Source organism: Dermacentor albipictus, chromosome 3 (genome assembly GCF_038994185.2).
Source record: "Dermacentor albipictus isolate Rhodes 1998 colony chromosome 3, USDA_Dalb.pri_finalv2, whole genome shotgun sequence".
NCBI lineage: Eukaryota > Metazoa > Arthropoda > Arachnida > Ixodida > Ixodidae > Dermacentor > Dermacentor albipictus.
Window position 1 is genome coordinate 19,378,930 of NC_091823.1, and position 22,458 is coordinate 19,401,387.

General features: G+C 41.4%; 1 protein-coding gene across 1 annotated transcript in view; it reads right to left on the minus strand.

The window, feature by feature from the left end:
- Nucleotides 1-1,690: 1,690 nt before the first annotated feature.
- LOC139057281 (alpha-1,3-mannosyl-glycoprotein 4-beta-N-acetylglucosaminyltransferase B-like) overlaps nt 1,691-22,458 on the minus strand; it is a 151,890-nt gene continuing 131,122 nt past the window's right edge. The window contains exons 8-12 of the mRNA XM_070535198.1: nt 21,603-21,733; nt 19,734-19,841; nt 15,805-15,998; nt 11,467-11,716; nt 1,691-4,514 (exon numbers count right to left, since the gene is read on the minus strand). Of these exons, the coding sequence (XP_070391299.1) occupies nt 4,449-4,514; nt 11,467-11,716; nt 15,805-15,998; nt 19,734-19,841; nt 21,603-21,733 (749 nt within the window). The 3' untranslated portion in view covers nt 1,691-4,448. The remainder of the gene's footprint in view (nt 4,515-11,466; nt 11,717-15,804; nt 15,999-19,733; nt 19,842-21,602; nt 21,734-22,458) is intronic.

The following is a 22,458-nucleotide window of genomic DNA, read 5'->3' on the forward strand; positions in this document are numbered from 1 at the left end:
GGTCAGAAGAGGGTGCCGTCATTCAGTTGGTACATCCTCGAGCTAACACACTGGCCTGTTATAGATTCCAAAATGTGCGTTGCATATGCATAATTTCTCTTTGACTTAGACCCCTACTTCCGAGCAAACAAAATTAATTTCGAACACGGTGAAAGTGTATGCCCAGCTGTTGATGACGTAATTCTGACATTTAAGGAAACTCGGCTATAGGTGCCTCAGGGACGCAGCCGCAGTGAGATGAAACGTCTTGTGTGTGTCGTTGAGGGTGTATGGGCACTATAGGGCACAGAAGCGCAAACACACAAGTTACATTTATTTAAGCATCGGGCAGCTTACATGCTTATGATACAGCTAGTGGAGGTCCTATGATTTTGCAGTTGTACTTGCTCCCTATTCGTAGTGGGCCCGCCGTGGCCAAAGGTGTAGGCATGAATTGGCATCCCTTTGTCTTGCTGCCCCGAGTCTCCTCCCACCTTTTATGTAAACTACGTGTCAACGATTGCCATAGCGAACAATCGTCATATTTCAGCAACAAATAGCACACTTGTAAGCATTACCACGCCTGATGATCACAGGTCTGTTTGATGGAAAGTACGTACCATGGCTGAGTGAGCTCTATCAAACGCGTCCACACTCACTAGCATCGACAACTGCCGCACTGTGCCTCTCAGAACGACGAGCAAGACAGTAAATGTAGCAGTGATTGAATCATGCGTGGTGTGACAATGGCGCCATCTGTGGACCTGACACATGCATCGTCGAGCAGCGACTTCTTTCATCTATACAACGATGCCAAAGTAATGCACATGGCTGGCACAGTTGTAAAGATACAAACGATATAAATATTACATGTTTTCGTTACATTATTCTACATGCATGTAATGTTACGGGCGGTTTAACAAGCAACCCCCTATCTTGAGGCCGAAATGAAAAACTTTTCACATAAGAAAAAAAAAGAAAGAAAAAGTTTACACCCTTTGTAGTGTATCTTGTCCCCAAACAATAACTGTCATCTGTCTTGCTAGCATTTCCTTTCTCGAAAACTCTGTGCTCACGCTCTCCTGTCAAGAATGATATGTCATGCCGATTACACGCCTGCCGTTCATGACCCACAATGCCGGGCACACAGAGTTAAGGACGGAAAAGGCACACAAGATAGATGACAATTATTGTTTGGTGCGAAATGTACCATTTGCATCAGCAGCATGTCCAGCATGTCGTGAAACCAATTTTACCACAGCTACTAATTTATAGGTCTGATTTTCGTCAGACTTTTGTCACTCAATGATCAATGATAAATCGCCAGAATCTACAAATTTTTGCCGTGTTCCAGAAAAATACAATACAAATCTACTACTTTTTCAAAAGATAACTGCTAAAGCATCAACTTATACTGAACATGAGCAACAAATGATAAGTGCCCCTTTTGTTTCATCTTTTTAGGCTCAAGCATAGCCTGAAACACACTGGACACTTCCAACTACATGTGCCACATGTCATCTGATGCCCTTAAGAGACTGGCACAAAGGCTGGAACAGAGCCTCGATTTAATACTATTGGCAAGTCTATTTAAATGTATTGATAAAAAAGCATTGCCAAGAAGAGAGAAGACGTAGTCGCTAGAATTTCCGTAAGCACTGCGGGTGGGGCACATGGCAAGTTAGCAGCCACTTTTCTAAAGTAAACTTAATGCAACAGTAAAAAAATACTTTATTGTTTCAAAACAAGCACAAATCTCGAACACAGTGTACAACTACGTCAGCCAAACTTAGCGCTCTGAAAAGGAAACAATAGTTCTTCAAGTAGTACCTCACAATACTGAAGGAAGTTGCAAATGACAGGAAAATAAAGTTCCGAGAACTCAATAATTTAAAGGATACATCACTTAGTAAGAACGGTTATGTTCCTTCATGTGATCAACTAAATTAATTTTAATTAATCTCCAGCACACAAGGCTAAAGTGAAGGTAATGAAATATGTAAATTAAGAAAACCAGTGAACTGATGCTCCTTTTTTAAAGAGGCATGTGGGAACTGTTCCCGGCCTCTAAATACCGTCAACATCACGGGAGATGATGAAACTGCAATTTACATTTAAAAAGAAAGTGATCACGTTTATACAGCTACAATTACTAAGGCATTGTTTCCATGATATGATCTACAGAGGAACCTCGTTTTAACAAAATAACACAGGAAGCAAGTGTATGTTCCCCATATCCGAAAAGCAGACACACAAATTGACAACATTTGGTTGCCGTACAGGCATTCATGAAAACATGTCATCAATCAGGATTACGCAATTGGTGCTCAAGGACTGAAAACAACATACTTCTATGAAACTCAAGCCTGACCATAATTGTGCCATGTCCTTACATTCAATTCCAAGTTGTATTTTAGGTATAATACACAGACTTCAGTGTGGTCAATTTGCAATATCGACACAGTGTGTGAGGCTGTATATGTGAGCTGGTATTGCACCACAGCATAATGCTTTTGCAATTAGTTCAATGTTCTGCTGTCAGAAGACACACACTTGCTAATCAGTAATAAATGTCACATCGGATCCTGTGCTTTTTATAATGCAGTCTGGATGCAGAATCAAATATAGAATGATGAATCAAACTTGAAATTTAGTTGACGGTAAATAATATATTAACAACCACCAATGTATGTTTTCATTTAGACAATATATTCTGTGAATTCACAGCGTACAGGTTACAATTATAAATTTTGCTGAGGTCGCTATGGTGAATTTTTAGCGTTAGTTTCTTAGTCTCGTGTTCATTGTAAGTATGGCCGGTTATTCTTTTGCTTATCTATGGCATTCTTGAGTGTATAGTTTAAAATGACTGTTGTATGCTGAATGGGAAGGTTTTCAGGGACCCAGTCATGTGGCCCTCAGGCCCCTTTTAGCTCCGCGGACCATTGAGATTTTGCTGGAAAAATAAAGTTTGAACTCTAACTTGTTTGTCATAACGAGGTTCAACTGCAAGTGGCAAGTTAGTGCTTATGGCTTGAAAGAGTGTAGGTTAGGTCACACCCATGCTAATATATAAGCTAGCAAGCTTCAGCAAAGCATTCAGTGCTCTGTTTATAAACCTAAGCACAAAGCTGCCTAGTCTACAATTGTAAACACTTTTCATAAAAAATGGGTAACAGCCCTCTCTCAAAATCAATTCCTGCCAGTGTAGTGAAGATGCGCTAACCCTGCTTATGTGCTACATAAGGAGGACGCACCTCAACGGGACACAGCAGGTAAGTGTAGTCCATGAAGGCTTGTTTATATTGGGAATCACTCGGAGCAAACCATGCAAAGACATCTAAATCAAATGCACAATATAAGCTTTATGAATTTTTCACTGACATACGCAATGAATATCACTGCAAATATGCATGTCCAGTGTTAGGCTGTGAGCTGCGACATTCAAATATAAGTAGCCCATTTCTCTCGTAGGAGAAACTTCGTAAGCTCTATGTGGCAAGAATGAAAACGATGAAGTAGTACATACTGCAATACAGATAATTGAGAAGCAAGACAAATGCCGAGATTTCACTGCATATGACTCCACAGTTTGCGCTCGATGTTAAACTGTTACACCTCTTTTTCTTTAAATAACTTATCACAGGCAAATCGTGCTAACTTATTCGCATAGATATAGTAATTCAAAGAAATCATTAAGAGGTGCAATTAGTCACTGGCATAACTCGTGAGACAACAAACTATTCAATTAATAACTTAACGGAAACATTTAAAAAAATTTGTTTCAATGCCATCTATTATTTAGTCAGCTTAATGAGTACAGCGCTACCCTATTAAGGCAACTTGAAGGTCGAAAAAACATACTATGATGAAACAGCGAAGTTACAATAGGCCTGTGCACAAATTTTTATCAAAACCTATACTTCTATACGTTCATTGCTCTTGTGGCTATCACAAGGCTTATTTCTAAACAGGCCTCATTTAAAATTAGATAAACAATGCATTCCTAGTTGAGTGAAACAATGAATAAAATTGCAAATAAACTAAAAGACTTAACAATGTCAACACACATGCTGAACAACCATCTATCACACTTTGTAGTGAATTACTGTTTCAAGCTGAAGTACTACCTGAAACACACTTTTCAAACTAAAGAAGCTGTCCATGGTGAAGTTTTGCCGATGTTGCACAGGCACTGTATGTAGTTCTGGCACTTTCAGACAAAACAACTTGAATGATGCACAGTTCACCTGAAGTTGCAAGGCATTTCGAAATGTAAGCGGCATTCACAAGCACAACTGCGTCATGGAGGCGCTCAGGGACCACACAGTTGCGGTGCAGCACGGCATGTGAATGTGGTAGAAAATTATTGCACTGTCCTGAGGTAACGGTTCTTGAAGGCAGGAGCTGATCATGGAACGTTTCTTGTGTGGAACATTTTTTTCACTGAACTTATCTCCTAGGCACAATCACCGAACAGCTTTCAAAGAAGTTGGGTTTGTTTGGGAACTGGAATTTAACGGTTTGATCCAGATCTGGAATGACACAAAAAGAAAAGAAAGTTATGGTCATAAAAGTCGTGTGATACACAACACCACAACACGGATTTGAAGTAAATTCTTATGCTATATTATTCTAGTCCAGACTTTTATTCCTCATAACAGCTGGCTCACAATCATCTCTAGTGCAGCAAATAGGAGCCAGCAATGCCTACAAGTATGGTACGGTGGGAATAGCCTTGGAAATCAATGGTCAGCATGCACTCGAACCATGAGAAACCACAGTCATCCCTCTGTCTGGCGACTGTGAGAAAGACCAGACCTTCCTTGCTAATGCAGGGGAGGTTTGCTTCTGTTGCTCTGACTGCAATTTACTCTCAGGCTGGAAGTGGTGCACCCATGTGTTGTCTATGATGGCACACCGCAGACAAAAGTTTGTAGTATCTGCTGTGAACAACTGCAGGTTATCTTTGCACATTGAGCATCCACTGTGGTTTTCAGTAACCTTGTCAGTACCAAAATTGTCTGAATGATAAGTCAGTTGTACGACACCATATGACGTTACACATGGGTAATATTTTTGGTCTGCTCATATTATCAACCGGCCTGCTACAGCATAGGCCTTCAATGTTTCTTTCTTTTTGTTTCCTTTTCCTTTCTTTTTTGTTGATCCTTAAAGCTGTAGAGATTGCTGATGAGCCACTGTAGATGACAGTTGCAGCAACATCATGGCTAGAGGCTCTGCTGGCCACAGCTTTGGTGATGTGTCATGCCCACAAAGGGTGGTGCATTTTTTTTTTACCATACTATACAAAGGGGAGTCCTCAACCAACACCTCTATCATATCCTAAATTCATCCCAGCTTTTGTGATCAGTCTTCTAGTCCTATCTATCTTGGTTTTACTGCATAGTCACCACCTATGTCACCACCTATCATGTGTTACCACAGTCTAAATGCGCACACAGACTAAACAAAAGTGTTGTCCATGAGTGTACATGCATGCATGCAGCAACCCACACATACAAACACACAATAAGTGTCTTAGAAGATGCATATAGAATTTCTTAAATATAGGAAACGTGAAATAAATGTCATTTCTTCTTAACTTTTTTACCATAGCAGCTTACAAGTTAACATGCCTCAAGGTAGTAATTAAACCATAAATTTTTAAAATGAGACTAACATTTTCACTAAAACCGTCAGACAAATGAAGCTAATGTGAGGCTCAAGTCTGAAAAGTTCACAACCACCTCTTCCTTGTGCCTGTACAAACACACAGAAAGCAAACATACGCACATACGCAGGCATGCCTAAATAGACACATATACCAAGTGTGCTCGATATTTGAGAAAAAAAATTTGGGTCGCCAGAGAAGACACTCAGGAACCTCGACTATGTATCCATCTGATCTCTCACAGACTACATGAATAACTGCTGGGAGCAAGGTGGCATTCCAAGTCAATGGAAATCAGCCCAAATCATTTTTATACTGAAGCCTGGAAAGAAACTACAACTGACGAACTTAAGGCCCATATCACTAACATCCTGCGCCGGTAAACTCATGGAACATGTGGTTCTCGCACACCTCACGAGATACATGGATGATGGAGGACTTTACCCACATACCATGGTTGGATTTCAACCCAAGTTATCAACGCAGGATATTATGCTCAAACTAAAACATCAGATCATAGATGCGGGTGAGAAAACTCTAGACACCAAGGCAATACTAGGTCTCAATCTAACTAAGGCCTTTGACACTGTGACGCACAAGGCAATACTACAAAATCTCTAATAGCTGGATGTAGGACGTAAAACATATGCGAACATCAAAGACTTCTTGACAGATCGTACCGCAAAGATTTTAATTGGAGAATCCAAATCGGAGATGCTCAAACTAGGTAATAGGGGTACCCCGCAGGGTTCAGTCATATCTCCCTTTCTATTCAACGTGGCAATGATCGTCCTTCCTGCGAGACTCAGAAAGATAGAAGGACTCGCACACAGCCTATACACGGACGACATCACCCTTTAGGTGGCTGCTGGAAGCGATGGGCCTGTGGAAGAGATCCTTCAAACAGCAGTAAACACAGTCGAAGCCTACATCAGAGACAAGGGACTAAGATGTTCCTCGGAAAAATCAGAACTTCTGCTCTATAGACCCACATGCAGGGGTCGAAAAAGCATTAGGCAAAGGCCGGGCATTATGGTCACAGTAGATGGCACCACGATACTGATAGTGGAGAGCCTGAGAATACTCGGACTCCGCATATCTGAAAACGCCCCCCCCCCCCCCCCTCGTAATGGAGAAACGATTAGACTACCAGACAATAGTGTTCAACAAACACTCAGACTAATAAAGCGGATATCCAACAGACACTATGCCATGAAAGAGCACAATCTCATCTGATTAATAGAAACATTCATCATCAGTCGTATTGTATATGTGGTCCCTTACCTCAAGCTCAACGCTGCAGAGAAAGCCAAGATAGAATGCATCATTAGAAAGGTGTATAAGCAAGCCTTGGACTTCCCGCAAATACGTCAAACAAGACATTCTTGGCGCTTGGCATGGACAACACACCAGACGAACTTATTGAGGCCCAGAGAGTAGCGCAGTATGAAAGACTTGCACAGAGTTTGACGGGGAGACACATCTTAGATGACGCTGGAATAACCTATGAAGCACAGCACAGAGTGCGGAGAGACATCCCAAGGAAAATAAAGGACCATCTATCAATACCCCCCAATCCCCAAAAACACGCACCCGAAGTTTCACCAAGATCGAAGAATCGCAAGAGCAATAGCTCTCCCCAAAAGATTTGGTAGGGCCAAGGACTCGGTCTATGTGGACGCGGCAGAGTACGCAAATAGACAGAGTATGTCGATAGTTGGTACGAGTCTAGAGGGTGACTGCAGAGTTAGTGGCACGGTAAAAACAAGGAAGGTGGAGGTGGCGGAGGAGGCTGCCTTAAAACTGGCAATAGCCACCACGGAGGCTAACATCGTAGTAAGCAACTCCAAGACAGCCGTCAAGAACTATGCAAAGGAAGAATCTTGCTGGAAGTGCTGAAAACTTTAAACAACTTTCATGAAGATCGAGATGTTCACATTATATGGGCACCCACACATTCCTCCCTTCCCGGGAATGAAATAGCGCACAACCTGGCTCGAGAACTGATGGGCTGAGCAGGTGACATGCAACAAATACTGGGAACAGAAAGAGACCGGATAACAGGCTTTCACGAGATCACCAAGCACTATAAATTAAGAAAGGCCCGTTTCCCCCCAGCACACTCCTCGCCGAGTAGACGGCAATCGATGGCATGGCACCTCTTACAAACAGATACATATCCGAACCCGGTGGCCAACCACCGCTTCTACCCAGACCTTTACACGGATAGACGTAGATTCTGTCAAGAAAGGGCGCACCTACAACATACGGTTTGGGCTTGTCCTCAGACACCAGACAGAATAAAATAAACAAGACCAGAGAGCAGTGGGAGACCGCGTTGCTCAGCTGTGCACCAGAAGACCAACACAAGGCAATCCAGCAGGCCGAAGATGCCGCCAGGGCTCAACGGCTCAAGGCTGACATCTAGGTAGAGAGGCCTAGGTCTCCAATCTGCTGTCCACAAATAAAGTTCATTGCTCCTCCTCCTCCAGAGATATCAACAATGCGTTATGTCTGCCTTTAGTAAATGGCTCCAATGACTCAGAAATTGCCTCCTTCATGAATGTGGCAAGGTCCTGTCATTTCAAGGTCAGAAAAGAACCCAAGCTTTTTAACAATGGTGCATCATATAATGTAAAGGAAAAGAAACACTGCCAGCAGTCACACATTGTCCAGTTGGTTTGAGTTTGCCCAGCAAGTCCAAACCATCACCAGTGGCAACACTGGCAAGTCAACGATGGCCATCTCTAAGCAGCCCCAGGTGACAGAGTCAACAGTTGGGCTTATTCCAGGCTCATCAGTCCACCAACATCACTGCACACAAGCTGCTAGTTACATGGTCCTTTCACATATGCTGCACACTTTCTTTAGAACTTCGACTCCTGTGCACTGACGGGAGAAAGAAAAGGCTCAAGAGGGAGTATTACGTGACAACTTTGAAGCATAGTCATTAAAAATTTTTAAATGGAGGAATCAAGGGAAAAGCTCCCAAGCGCATGACCATGCCCATGATGGCAAGTAGCTGTTTCAAGTCACCTCACCTGGCCGCACAAGGTTCATGTCTGCTTGTGTGCTTTGCCCTGTGGAGGCTGTAACACATAGCTGATCACTGCAGACATTACAAAGTAAGTGTTGCCATTGAAGCAGTGACAATGCTTTGAGGTACAAAGGTCGCAACGAGAGTCTCCAAAACAACAAGCAGATAGCCAGCAGCACGGGCCGGAAAATGTGGTGGTAACGCTACTTGCTATCTGTGCTAAAACCTACCACGAACTGAACAATGTTGTGGCTTTATGGAAACAATGTATGGCATGCTGTTCCAAGTATTCAACATGTACCATGAGTGAACTGGGTGAGTACAAGCAGGTAGAGGCTAGCATCAGAGCAGGTTGCCTTGTAAAGAATGACTGCCTGATATTATGCTCCCTCCTAAGTCTTATCTCTCATGCATGTTTACACCAGTCATATCTGATGGACTGTCTAGAAATTTCTTTGCCTTCATGGCTTTGCTCACAGGTCGCAGCACTAAGCTGGAACGGCAGGCAATATGAGACAGACTATGACACCACAAATCCCAGAAAAGGGAGCATATGGAGTTGTAACGGTAGAATTTTATTCCAAATAATATACAGTAAAACCCCGTTAACTCGAAGTTGTAAAGACAGGCAAAATTTTCTAAATAAGCGGAGTTTTAAGATAAGCAAATTCATGCAAATATAAGCCCCTGGCTGTGCATAGATCACATAGAGCCTTTCAATATATGCCGCAGTAGCCAATGAATTTCTTGCAAGAGCTCAATATACCAGGAGCGGCATTTTTAGGAGATCACTTTTGTGAGCTACTGCGAGACTCGGCACCCGACATGTTGGTGAAATGCGAAGCACAGTGAATAAGCAAGCTGACGATGCTTCATGCACACGTGAGCATACATGTTGCAGAGGTCACGTCTACCTTCTCGCACTTATCACACTTTGTCAGGGGTCAGAGCGACACTCCACATGGATTATCAATGAGATCGCAGACGGCCGTGAACAGTGAATGACAAGAGTGGTGTAAAAGGAAAAAGAATTCGTTACAAACCTACGGTCCTGTGATGTTTTGGCAATATCACAGCTGCGCATAAGGTATGGAAACTGTTGGGTAGTGAGTTTTTTCCAATTTGCAGTCGAGATTTTTAGATATCCAGAGTACAGCGCAAAAGCATTTCGAGATAAGGGGTGAACATACATGGAGTTCACAATGAGCCTGGAGAAAATTTCGTACTTAATTGAAATTTTGATATATAATATATAACGAGGGTTTACTGTAATACACGTAATGAAGATCGGAGCATATTTCCCAATTTTAAAGGTATTCGTTTAGACAAAGTGTAAAAAAAGTATTAGTATCAGGCACTCCGAAGTACATAGCAAACCTGGCAGTCAAGATTTCAAGGACTTAGAATGATACTAGTAGTACTGCTGTGCAAGAATTGTTCACATTCAGAGCAGGTCATTCTTATCAATGTAGAGGCACAGGTTGTTCTTGAATATCACACAACAAACAAGCGTGTCAAACAAGAAAAAGGAAAAAGTAAATGGGCCACCGCATTCCTATGAACCTATTTCAGCTTCCTTCATAGCTTCATGCCAGATTTAAGTGGGTGCCAACTTTACCTTTTGTAAATGAGAAATTGATGTAAATGTTCGAAGCTTGTGTCCTCTTTTCTTGCTTGGCTTGTGCTACCATTGGAAAACCTCGATAATTCGAACTCAGTTCATTTGAAAATTCACTTATTTCATCAAATTTGCGGTCCGGTGATTTGCAATGTGAATTAACAGGCATGCTGTGGCGCCCTTACAGCTTGGCATATCTCGGAGGCGGTGTTAAAAATATGGCAGCCATGACATGTTTCCAACTTCTGTAATTGCTTTAACTAGTAAAGTTCATTGCTTCTGGCACCTGCAGTACATAAATGCATGGCCTTAGAGAACGGACTGGGGCCCTGGGAAACAGTCTCTGAGGCTGCAATTCTGACACCACCTTCATTCACGAGTACAATTGTGGGCGCTGATAAACCGTACAGCTGTGCAAAGGTCCTTTGTTGTATGGCAGTGTGCATTAAATTTACATGTTCCAACTTGCTACAAAGAATAGAATCGGAACATCTGCATTAATAAATATGGCATGTTCGCTTTTTCGTTTCTTGTTTTTCCTGTGTGATGTATGTGTTGTCATGTTTTCTCCACTGCTGGTGTGCTGTGTGCGCAAGACCCATGGTATGATCGCTAAAATTCTTGACCATGTGAAAAATCCCAGTCACTCGTGCATTTCTGCTTGTGTACGAAGGCGTTGTCGAGAGTTATGGAATAGACCGACTAAGCTTTGCCAACTGCTTGAACGGAGAAGCAGATGTGCACGCATGAAAGACAATGTCATCGATGCAGTAGGCAAAGGCAGGGACGCCCGAGCCACTCGGATAGCACCGAGCTTGGCGTCGCAAGTTGGCGGTGCTGCACTCCCCTTTGTCCCTATTAGCGGGCTAGAGATCACCACCCTTGGTAGCGTGAATTACTGCAACAAACAATCCCACATCAATGATTACTTGAAGCAGTCCTGCAACACATGCAATAAATGTGACATGCCTATGTCGCACACTTCTGTCCTTCTTTTTTAGGACTTTTTCTTCTTTTCGGGTAATTCGGAAATCCACTTAATTTGAAGATACTTCGTGAACCAGCAGACTTCGAATTATCGAGGTTTTACTGTACTTACAGTAAGCAGACCCCTATATGAATGAAAAATTTTTAAAAAGTTTGTAGAAGCTCACATACCTCGCTCAGGATGGCCCAGTGACTTGAGTCGTACTGAATGTTCAGTCGCAGGGTTTGCACATGGCCCATTTCAGGGGGCAGCTTTCCCTCAGCAATCCCTGTGCTGTCCTTAAACTTGCCAACTACATAGAACCCATCCATTGTCCTCGAAAGAGGCAGAAGCACTGGCTCGTAGTCAAGCCGCACCTCGACAGTGGTGTTGTAGAACTTGTCATCCGGGTGCTCTTGGTTTCCACTACGGAACAGAAACCTGAAAGGTGAAAGACAAGCAGGGTAATCAATGAGTTTTTAATGGCAGAATAAATTGAGACACTGCAAGTGCAACACACATGTGCAAGTGATTTGTAGGTTGAACATCCCAAATCAACAGAGGGTCTAAGAGAGACCCCATAATGAAGGACATCAGATTTATTCAAAGCCTTCCGGGCAGTTTCTGGGGCTCCCAATAAATCAGTGAAATAGCACGCCTGATGCAAAACCCAAATGCAGCTTGTGTCTTACAAATGTGCAGTGGCTTTGACACTATTTCTTTGGGGCGCCAAAACGTTTGGGGCCCCTATTGTAAAACTCACTAATCAAATATGCATTTTAGGCATTTTTAAACGTTGTACCACTCCTCATATCATTTTTTTTGGACGTTGGTTGAGGAGAAAGAAGACAGATCTGTGCACACTTTGATCAGTTAGCAGGGAAAACAAGAAAGGAAAAGAATATGGAGAAATGTGTCTGCATTAGACACCACTCTCAGTGGCTAGTGGATGTGCAGTAGCATTGAAAACAGCCCAGTGAGGATTTGCACTGGTAATGTCTACTCTGCCGTTGTCTGGGCATAGATGGCCTGCACTTTTAAGCTCCGTGATTTCACAAGTTAAGAGCACAACTGTCATTGTTTCATTTCATCATGAAGAAAAGTAAGTGTCCCTCCTGAGTGACTTCTGATGGTCATCATAGTTGAGTACAGGCCTGCCTTCCAGTTAGCTCTGTTTCAAGGAGTCTCAAAGATCCATAATGCTGTTGTATAATGTTCCAATGCTGGTGTTGTATAAGGAGGATAGTGCGCAATTTCTATAATGCCTAATTACTAAGAAAAACATACAAGAGAGCATTGCCATCCAAATGTGTTTTGAAGATGGGATATCTGACATTGTGAATAAGTAAACTTGGCTGCAGAAAAAAGAACCATAAGTGTTGAAATCGACCATAATGTGGCATGACACAACTAGAGCCTAATAAATATAATTAGAGTTAGAACCTCTACACTGTGTATACTAGATCTAAAGATGCTGAGTACCTGAATGGAATCTGAAAAAAAAAAAATAATAATGAGTGCTACCAGTTCAGAAGAAAACAGTTGAAGCACATATGGTGTCATGAGAATAAAGAAATGCACCTGACTAAACAAAACAGCTTTTCTTTCAGGATGCTGCACTAGCAGCATGTTCAACATGAAGAGGATTATATGCTTTGCCAATAACAAGCTAATGAAACAAGTAATCTGTGCCCACTGCAAGTGGCAACAGGCCTTTTCGTTCACCTTCTTTGTCTGACTTCGCATACACATTCACACAAAACAGGGTCCATTCAATTATCGAAATGTAGACAGGCAATATATATGTTTTATGTCAGCAGTGCATTCTCATCCTGAGCAGATCTAGTCTGCAACAAGTCAGACAAAACCTACAATCAACTAGTACTCAGCAGCAGCTACTTGTGTTCTGGGCTCCAGCGACCACTTCCTGTCTAAAGTCCTAGTGCCAGCACTGAGCGGCATACAGAAGTCACAGTGCCATTGTGATGTCAGCAAAGAAAGTAGCTGTCAGCCCATGTCTAGACCTAATAACACCAAACAGTAAAGATTCTAATGGTGAAAATATGGTGACAGAAAAGAAAGGACACAGACAGGAAAGAGCTTGCCCTATATTTCTGTCTTTCCTTTTCTGTGATCGTGTTTTTGGTGCTGAAGTTTTCAATATTGAATGTGCACTGACTACTAGAATAAAATAGCACCATGTTTCTCCAGTCCGCCCACCATCCCCAAATGCCTTATTTTCAGCTTTGCGCCTATGCATGCGGTATCCACTGTCATGGCAGAAAGTGGTTGGAAGGGAAAGTGTTGTATGAAGGTTTTTCCCTGGTGCTCAGCCGATCTTTCCTCGCACACCTCTTTTGTGAACAACACAAACAGCACAGACTGAATGATGTGTTGTCTATATTTGCTCTGGTAGCACTTGTAGGGAAGAATTTGTGCATGTGGGAGCAACTGTGAAGGTCAGAGCAGTGCCGGTCACAGTTTCTATCTACACTTGCCACACTACCTATCATCAGTAGTACTGTTGTTGTTTATACTCATATTTACACAAACATTGCGTATCATTTCATTGAAAATATGTGTAACATATTAATAAGCCATGACCTGCTTACCTCAATAACTTAATAAATGCTTGGCTTACCACAAAACACCTTATGTTGTGCGCATCATTGCTGAATGATACTGTTAAGGATGCAAATAAGTACTGGGATCAATGCCCCACAGCTTCATCAAATGTGGCGAGGAGACTGTATTTACAAAGACATATTTAAAAACAAGTCATATGACATAGCACCATAATCAGGCTTAATACCAGCACGAGCATAAAGCACCAGTTGTGCCATTGTCGCTGTTTTCGTCGTGGTACAAAGCACCTTATCATAGTTGCACTTGCTTGTGTGTGTATGTGTTAAAATTGAGAAACATAGAGCTAGCCACTTCAAGTTAGAGCTAGAGCCAGCATATGTGTTTGCTGTGCAACAGTAACTTTCATCACTTGAAACCATCTGAAACATACAGCTCTCTCACCCATGTGCTGGTGTTGCTATCACTGATTCTTCTTGAAAAAACTTTTGCAAACAAACTTGTTTTTGGCAGCCTGTGTTCACTACGTCACAGGGGGTGGTCGGAGGATAATGTGCACTGTGCTAATTAGTTTGACATAGTGAACTAGCTTGCAAACTGTTACAGCTTTACAGTCTGTCGAAGTGGAATGAAATCAAGGCATATTGCAGCTGTGGTCAAGGCACATTGTGAACCTGATTTATGATTTGTTAATGGAGTGGGGCAATGCCTTCAGCTTGTCTAAATTTTGATGCATCGGTTTAGCTGTACTCGCAGACAACTTTCGGTGGCTATACAGGCAAAGGTACAAGGGTGGAACTTTGTGCTTGTATTAGATGGCCAAGTATATAGCCTGGACCAGCTTCATTATCTACAAGGCCACTGTGGCCAAAAAGCAAAGCACTGAACAAGAACTTTCATTAACAGTTATGGCATTTTTACACAGTGACATGCAAAATAAAGCAATAGACAAGTCACAATATGCCAGGTGTTTCTTTTTATGCAGAATACTTTAAAAGAAAACTGTCAACTAGGCACTTGCTGTTCTTGAAGATATGCTACGTGGCTAGGCAGACATTAGCAGCAAGAAAATTTTAACCATAATTTTGTCAATTACTTGAAATATTCTAATTAACCCCTTTAATTACCAACTTAAAGGCACATTTTCTATTTGTGAAACTGAAGTAAAGGAGTAGTGAAGTAATGTACACTTAGTAGAAATCTTAAGACTAGAACCACTTTCATGACATCCATAGCCAAAATCCGCTAAAAGAGTGCCTCGGCATTCGAGTTATGATCATTCTGAACTGTTAGAGGCATGCTTTTCGGAAAACATTAATTGAAACACTAATGTGTTTCATAGCCCATTTTAAGGTAGGTTTAAGGAAGGTTTCTAGGCAGACATGGCCTCACTACACTTCAGCTTTAAATCCTGGTAGGCTTTAGGGATGCGAAAAACCACAATGCAACAAAAATATTAAGAAATGTTTGTGGAGCAATTCATTTGCTACAAGTGTAATGCATAGCCTGTGAACAACCACAAACTCATTGCCGTGTGGGAAAGATGGATGTTACCTAACCTTATTTAAGACACTCAATTTTGAGCATGCAGATTGGGGTAGCTCTTTTTTCATTCGAAAGCAAACGGAAACACTATCGTGTAATTCACTGCCAATGTATTTTGCCTAATCTGCATGACTTCCAGATGCAGTTAAATGTCACCACGCTTCAATTATCCTTCCTAGCATGAGAGTGCACATGGATTCACAAAACATAAATAAAATGAATAAACAAAATGGAAAGAATGAATCGCCATTCTCAGACATGAATAGTTGGATGCCTTGCAAAGAGAAACATTCATTGCTTTGCACCTGCAATACGAGGAAATTAATATTTAAAAATGATTCAGCAATCACCCTCACAGCCCTCCCAATGACCCCAATGCTGCTCACAAGCCGTACGCTCACCGTTCTATCCGGATAGGCGGTGTAAACCGGAATGTGATGTTGTCGCCTTTCTGGGGCAGCAGAGCCCAGAAGAAAGTGGCACCCTGGTAGGCTCTGGCAATGTTATAGCTCTTGTAGGCCTTGAGTGAGGTGGCCACCACAGCTGTTGGGTTGGCGTGGCCAATGTGAAGTGCCAGCTTGCCAAAGTGGCGGTCCTGAGTGTGGCAAGACAACCGGACAAGAACGCATTAATTTCCTGAATGTTCTAAAATCAGTCTACATACTTCACGTCACCGCAACTCAGCTAATTGTGAAAATCACAGGCAAGCCAAGTGAAGCGAAGCCAAGTCGGCTAGCTCCAACACTGCTTCAGAAGTACCACTGTGTCCCGTGTGCACACTGGTGCTGTCTGCTCATGCAAGTTTGGGGCCAAGCAGCAGCACTAGCACTCAAAGCTCATACAATGCATCATTTAAACCTTTTCTGAGTATTTGACATACTATACCGAATGTTGTATAAGTAACAGCAAAAGATATACAGTCGTCAAGCAAAGCATGCCTCATGCTAGGGCCAGTGTTACGACAAGAAGACTTGTTAGCTCCTGAAACATCTCTTGTTTGATCACTGTTGATCACACATGAAGTCTTCGTATTCTTGTGAACCTGTGTTTTGTTTGTAGCGGCAGATCTGCATGATATTTCAGGAAAGTTGCGAACACCTTCATGCTCATGCTAGGCAAAGTTGTAGCATTTCACAGTGCTTGCAATTTATTACCAAACTGAAAAGCATAACTCACCAGTTTCATACGGAATAAATCGAAAATATGTGTTGTCTGCTGTGACAACAGACAAAAACAATGATTTCATTGCATCAGAATGGTACTGCAGTCCGTCATTGTAAAGGCAACTTAGGCATGTGGTGTTTTATTGTTACATTGAGAGATGGCACTGCTGTCTTATTCCTGCAAGAATCTACATTTTTTCTTATTGTTGCTGCAGACAATGTGTACTTGCGAGTTATTCATCTATGAATTGAGCGCAGAAAACTATGGCAGCAAAATGATAAGGACACAGGACGAGCTCTATCCTTCTCTGAGTTGCTGTCGTTTTTCACGTTGGTTTGAAGTATGCACTCATTCCAATAAGCCCAATTTTCCACGTTACTGCAATTCCCATTTATTCTGGACAGCACACAGTAGCAGTGTGCATGTACATGGTATTAAACTGCGCTTCCCGTGAAATGCCACCTGTGTGCAAAATTTCAAACATGAGTAAACCAGTGGGTTAGTCGGCGAGGGTCACAACAATTCAAACAGGGATATAAGAGATCATCGAATATAACTAAGTAAATTTAACATGTGTCTAGCCAATATCAGCATGTGATGAATAAATGCTTACAAAGAGTATTGGCAATAACAAAGACACTTTTGTATTAGTATTCGCAACTTTGTTATAACAAGGCTCGACTGTATTTACATGATGTCAAGCATATGCACACAACAGATCGTTATGTCTAAGGAGTTTCTGCAGTGGCATCTACAGTGAGTAACAAGTATAAAATGTAGGAGGCTCCTGCCCGTAAAAACTGTTGCACCTCCTTTCTGCTCCTCTGAGCTCCAAGAAAATAGCATCCAGGCCTGATCACACAGGGAAAAGAAGAGGTGCCTTGGGGTGGTGGCTCAGCTATAGTAATGATAATGCCATTGACAAAATAAAATCGGTGGGTGTGGGGACAAATGTGACAGCTCGAAGCACAAACACATGCACAATAACACCAGATGCTCTGAAAAGTGATAAGGAGAGAAACTATCACAACCGTATGTCGCCAAATTCCCAATAGTGAGAAAACGCTACAACAAAGAGCTTGAAACATAAGCTTATTCAGAGAAAACATGGGGAGTGCAGGAGCTGGAAATTCAAGACTATGAGCAAAATGAGAACAAGGTGAAAGCAGTAGCTAACATTTCGACAAGGCCTCGAAAAAGACAACTTTCTTTTCTTAAGGCCATGAAAAAGACAACTCCACTTGTTGAAACATTGGCTCCCTCTTTTACCTTGTTATTATTTTGCTCATAAGCTTATTCAGAGTTAATATAGAGACACAATGCAAGATTTATTTTTTCTCTCAGTTCACTTGGCTTGACTGCAGTGCATATTCACAATATATTTTATGAATAATGCTAAGAAATCTATTATTGCAAAATGTGGTGCAATTCATGACTGGCAAACTGCCGGATTTTTAACAGGTGACGGTGTTTATTATCAGTAAGGATCAACTAAGCAGATACAATGGAGGAAGTTGATTAACACCTTTGGTCACCTGTCTTATTAGTGTTGTTTCTGTCTTTCTGATAACTGTTGTCAGGTCGCATTGTAATTGCAGTAATGCTTTGAGAACTTGCAAAGTCAGTCCCTTAGTTATATCCTGCATCCTATTACTTCCATGCACATAGGACCTGCATTATTATTCTAACACCATTAAAAGATTTAGCTCTTATTTCTTCTTCATTATTGATAAAATTATACAGCAAGACCCAATTTATTAGTCTGCATTATTCATTAAAACACTCGGCATAAGTGCTTGCCTGGCTTATGCAGAAAATATACAATCTACTGCTTATACGCACCTCACCATCAACATGCGCTGCTGCAGAAATGGGGAACGGCTTTGGCACCTGTCAACTAAATGTTTACACAAACCAGGCAAACAATGAAGCCAAGTGTTTTGTTGAATGATGCGGGCCAAGAAGTGAAGCAGTAAGCACAAAATTGCATCTTAACATTCCTACACAGGTTTCTCTACAATATATATTAGAAATGCAAATCGGTTCTTCTGCACTGAATAACTTCTTGAATACCATGACAAATTTCAAAATAATTTTTAAGTGTGTAATTTTTTTAGACGTGCATATTTGGCACCAATTATTTCTAAAAAAATATGCTTTTTTACTTGTCCTGTTGAAAAAATCTGCAAAAGTAATTGTATATCACTTAATTGTCAGAATTACAAAAAACTGCGCTATACACAAGAGCAAAAGTTGTAGAAAGTTCACGAGTTAACTCATCATCAGCACCAGAGAATGTTTGTTGTGATGTGATAACGAGTTATGTCGTGATCGACAGTTAAGAGGTTAATGTGTGATTACTATGTAAAAGTGAACTTCGTGTGTTCACATTACAGTGCAGAGGGCTCTTCTTTTCCTAGTGTAAATTGGCCCCACAGCCTTCCCTGTCGACTAAGTTAGGTCATGACAGTCTAGTGAGGCAAACATTGCATGCTTCACCGAAATCCGACATAGAATGTTCCTCTGTCAAGCACAAGATGTGTCCTGTTCAACTAGAAAGCTTGCTAAAGCAAGTGCAGTACTGGTCCTACAGTATATTAGTCTATTTCTGACAAATTAGTAGCATTGTTTAAGGCAAATGGACAGAAATTAATCTTGTAAATGCAGCTTGTCTACTTCTGTTTCTATTACTAAAAGAAAAAGATTGCCCCCCCCCCCCCTATAGTTTTTGTTGAGTCTTATTTACCTATATATTTTTGTACCCTTATAAGCAGTGTACCAGGGTCAGTTCTTTATGCACATTGCATAATTAAATCCAGTAAAGGGGCACTAGCACTTCTACTCAAATATCTGCCCACACAAAGTATGATAGCATACTTCCCAGACCTTGCTCTGTTCTATAAGCACTCTCGCTTATATCAAGCTTTTCTTGATAAATGGCACATTAGGAAGGTGGTAAGGCACACCATGCAAATTTAACTACGGCTTTAATCATATACCAAGTGTAGAGCACATTTCTGACAAAAGCTGTGCTTCCTGCTCATTGCATCTCCTTGTCTTGCGATCTGTATAATTTGTTTCTGTCTGTAGCTGCAAAACAGCTGTTTACGAGCAATGATGAAGTCATAAACAAAGCAGCGCTACTCTTATGGTCAAAGAGCATTACCTTCAATTTCTGCACTTTGCCTTTCAAGGATGAATGCATGCCCACATGCTGGAATAGCGATGGCTTATAATGGATCCATATGGTATCTACCTTCTTCCGGCACTGTTTCTGTTGACAAAATAAGTATAATAAACATCATTGTCCAAAAAGCTCAACAGCAACACTGAAAGCTTGAATAAAATTTGCTGTCTCATATAAGCTGCACTTCCAAATCAAGTGACTGCAGCAAAAAAGTCGACATGAAGAATCGTCTTACATCTACAGCTGTGATAGGAATCTCTGATACATAATAGGCTTTCAAATAGTACAACATTTTGACTAATGGTGAACTTACGTTGGGAATCTGGTACAGCTACCACAACCATCAAGTGAAAACTACAAGTCTGCAAGTTTTAGACTTGCCTATGAAAAACAAATATACCCCATGCTTGATCAGTGTAAGAGTCTGCAAATATGATGGGCTAACGTTTAATTTCCGCTGAGAATGTTCTTAAGCTCATCAAGGACTGAGTGTAATTTCAGCATTAGCATCACTAATGTCATACTTATGGCAGTTTAAAATTAAAACTAGCACCATTGGTTAAAAATTTACCCAACATAAAAAGAAAGCATAAAGTTTCTTGCAGACATATCCGTAAGCTGCTAAAGCCAGAAAAAGTTCATAACATATGAAAGTGACAACACACTCTTGAAGTTCCAGTTGAATTTGTGTACTGATGCCAGAACAAGAAAGAGTGCTTTGCTATGAAGAAATGTGACACAGGGAGAACCAGGGGAACACACAAACCTACCTGGGTTGATGGGTAAAACAAATAGACAGCACTGGTGGCCAGACCACGCATTTGAAAAGCTAGGACAGCAACTGCTAAGCTTGCTTATACCTTGTGGTAGTAAGGGCAGGACTGCTCAAGTTGAAAGTTGATTGATTGATCAATTATCAATCAATTCATTCATTCATTCATTCATTCATCCAATGGGATTAATATCCCAAAGCAACCCAAGGTATACGAGAGGCATCATAGTGGAGGTGTTTGGATTAATTTCAAACAGATGGGGTTCCTTAATGTGCAACCAATGGCTGATACAAAAGCTTTATCTGCATACTGCCCTTACCGAAATGTAGCCGTTGCAGCTGGGAATTGAACCTGCAACCTTTTGCTCGGCAGCAGAATGCCATCATAACCACTAATTCAACATAACAGCTAGGCTGCAAATGTGGCAGCTTGAGTATGGTGTAAAACATGAGATGCAGGTCAGAATCCACATCGAATTCAAAGAAGCAACAGCACCAGAAATAGCATGTGCAGCAAGGCTGCAGCTGGCCACAGCTCATGAAATTGGGGTTCCCAGTGAATGAATGAATGAATAAAACCTTTATTTTAAGGAAGAGGACGGCTCTAGGCCGCTGATGGGGATTAGGAGGGAAGGGAATGTGGGTACCCAGACTGTTGGCTGAAACACTTCATCATCTCAGACTGGGATCTTCCGCTTTATGCAGGCTCAGGTGCATGTTCAGTTCCGCCGCTCTCACATGGGCTGATCGACCCCTACTACACTACTCAAAATAGGCCACTTTGTCTGCCATATGTCGCAATGGCTTTCTGTGTTTCAGGGTTAGTTTGTATTGCAATTCCTAGTGTTCTAATGTCTCCGTGTAGTAGATGCTGAATGTTGGATCTCCCTTGTGAAAAAGCTGCACAGCTCCAAATGAGGTGTTGCAAGTCTGCTCTGCATGACTCCTGGCAATGCGTACATCGGGTGTAAGTCTTCGCAATCGTAATCAAATGATGAATGAATGAATGTGGTATGGCAATTTCAACCCAAATGCAAACAGTTGATTAACTTTAGAACTGAAGAGTATGGACTCACATGGTCGTGATCGTTCCGGCAAATCATAGTGGAAACCATGTTGTCTAGAAGCCAGTCAACAGGCTTGTCATTGTAAAATATGAGAAAGAAGGCCACAAACTTGGACAGGTCCACACACTTGAACAGTTTCCCTGCAGAACAATATAGTTTTGTATCAGAGAATCTATATTCTGAACTATGTCACTGTAAAGAGCTACACATCAGTTGCCATAGCCTACACAAATATCTAATGTCAACTAAAGAGACTAGTCTAAGGTTTAACCACACATTACATACAATCATTGCCTTAGGCACATCAGTTTGAACACTGTGTCAGGCACAATGTTTTGCGAAAAAGCAGATGGCAGTCTGGATTTATTTTTAACGGTCACATATTTCTGGCAAACAAAATTAGTAACAGCTTTTGATGAAGTGGAAGTTCTCAGCATTCAGTAATAAATTTAACTACCCTTCTGTTGCTTCTCTGACATAAAATTAAAGCATAAAGCAGGCATAGGTGCATGCAACAGCTTCATGGCTTACATGACAATCTGATGAAATTGGCGCAGTTTGAGTAAAGTAAAACTGGCTCATAACACAAGGAGCACAAGGTTGGAGTGCAGCAGATTGATAACAAAAAACAACATTATAGCACTTTTTGGTAAAGCTAATAATCTTTGAGCGTCTGCCATATGACAAGTTCCTGCTTATGCTTCAATGTTCCAATGTAAAATCAAATTCGAAGATTCACAAAAGATACCCAATCTGACATTAACGTCATGATACATATGTGTATTAGTACCTGTGTCCCAACTGAACTGTTAAGAAAAAGAAAATATTTATGCCAATATCACAAGACAAAACTATGCCCGCCTTG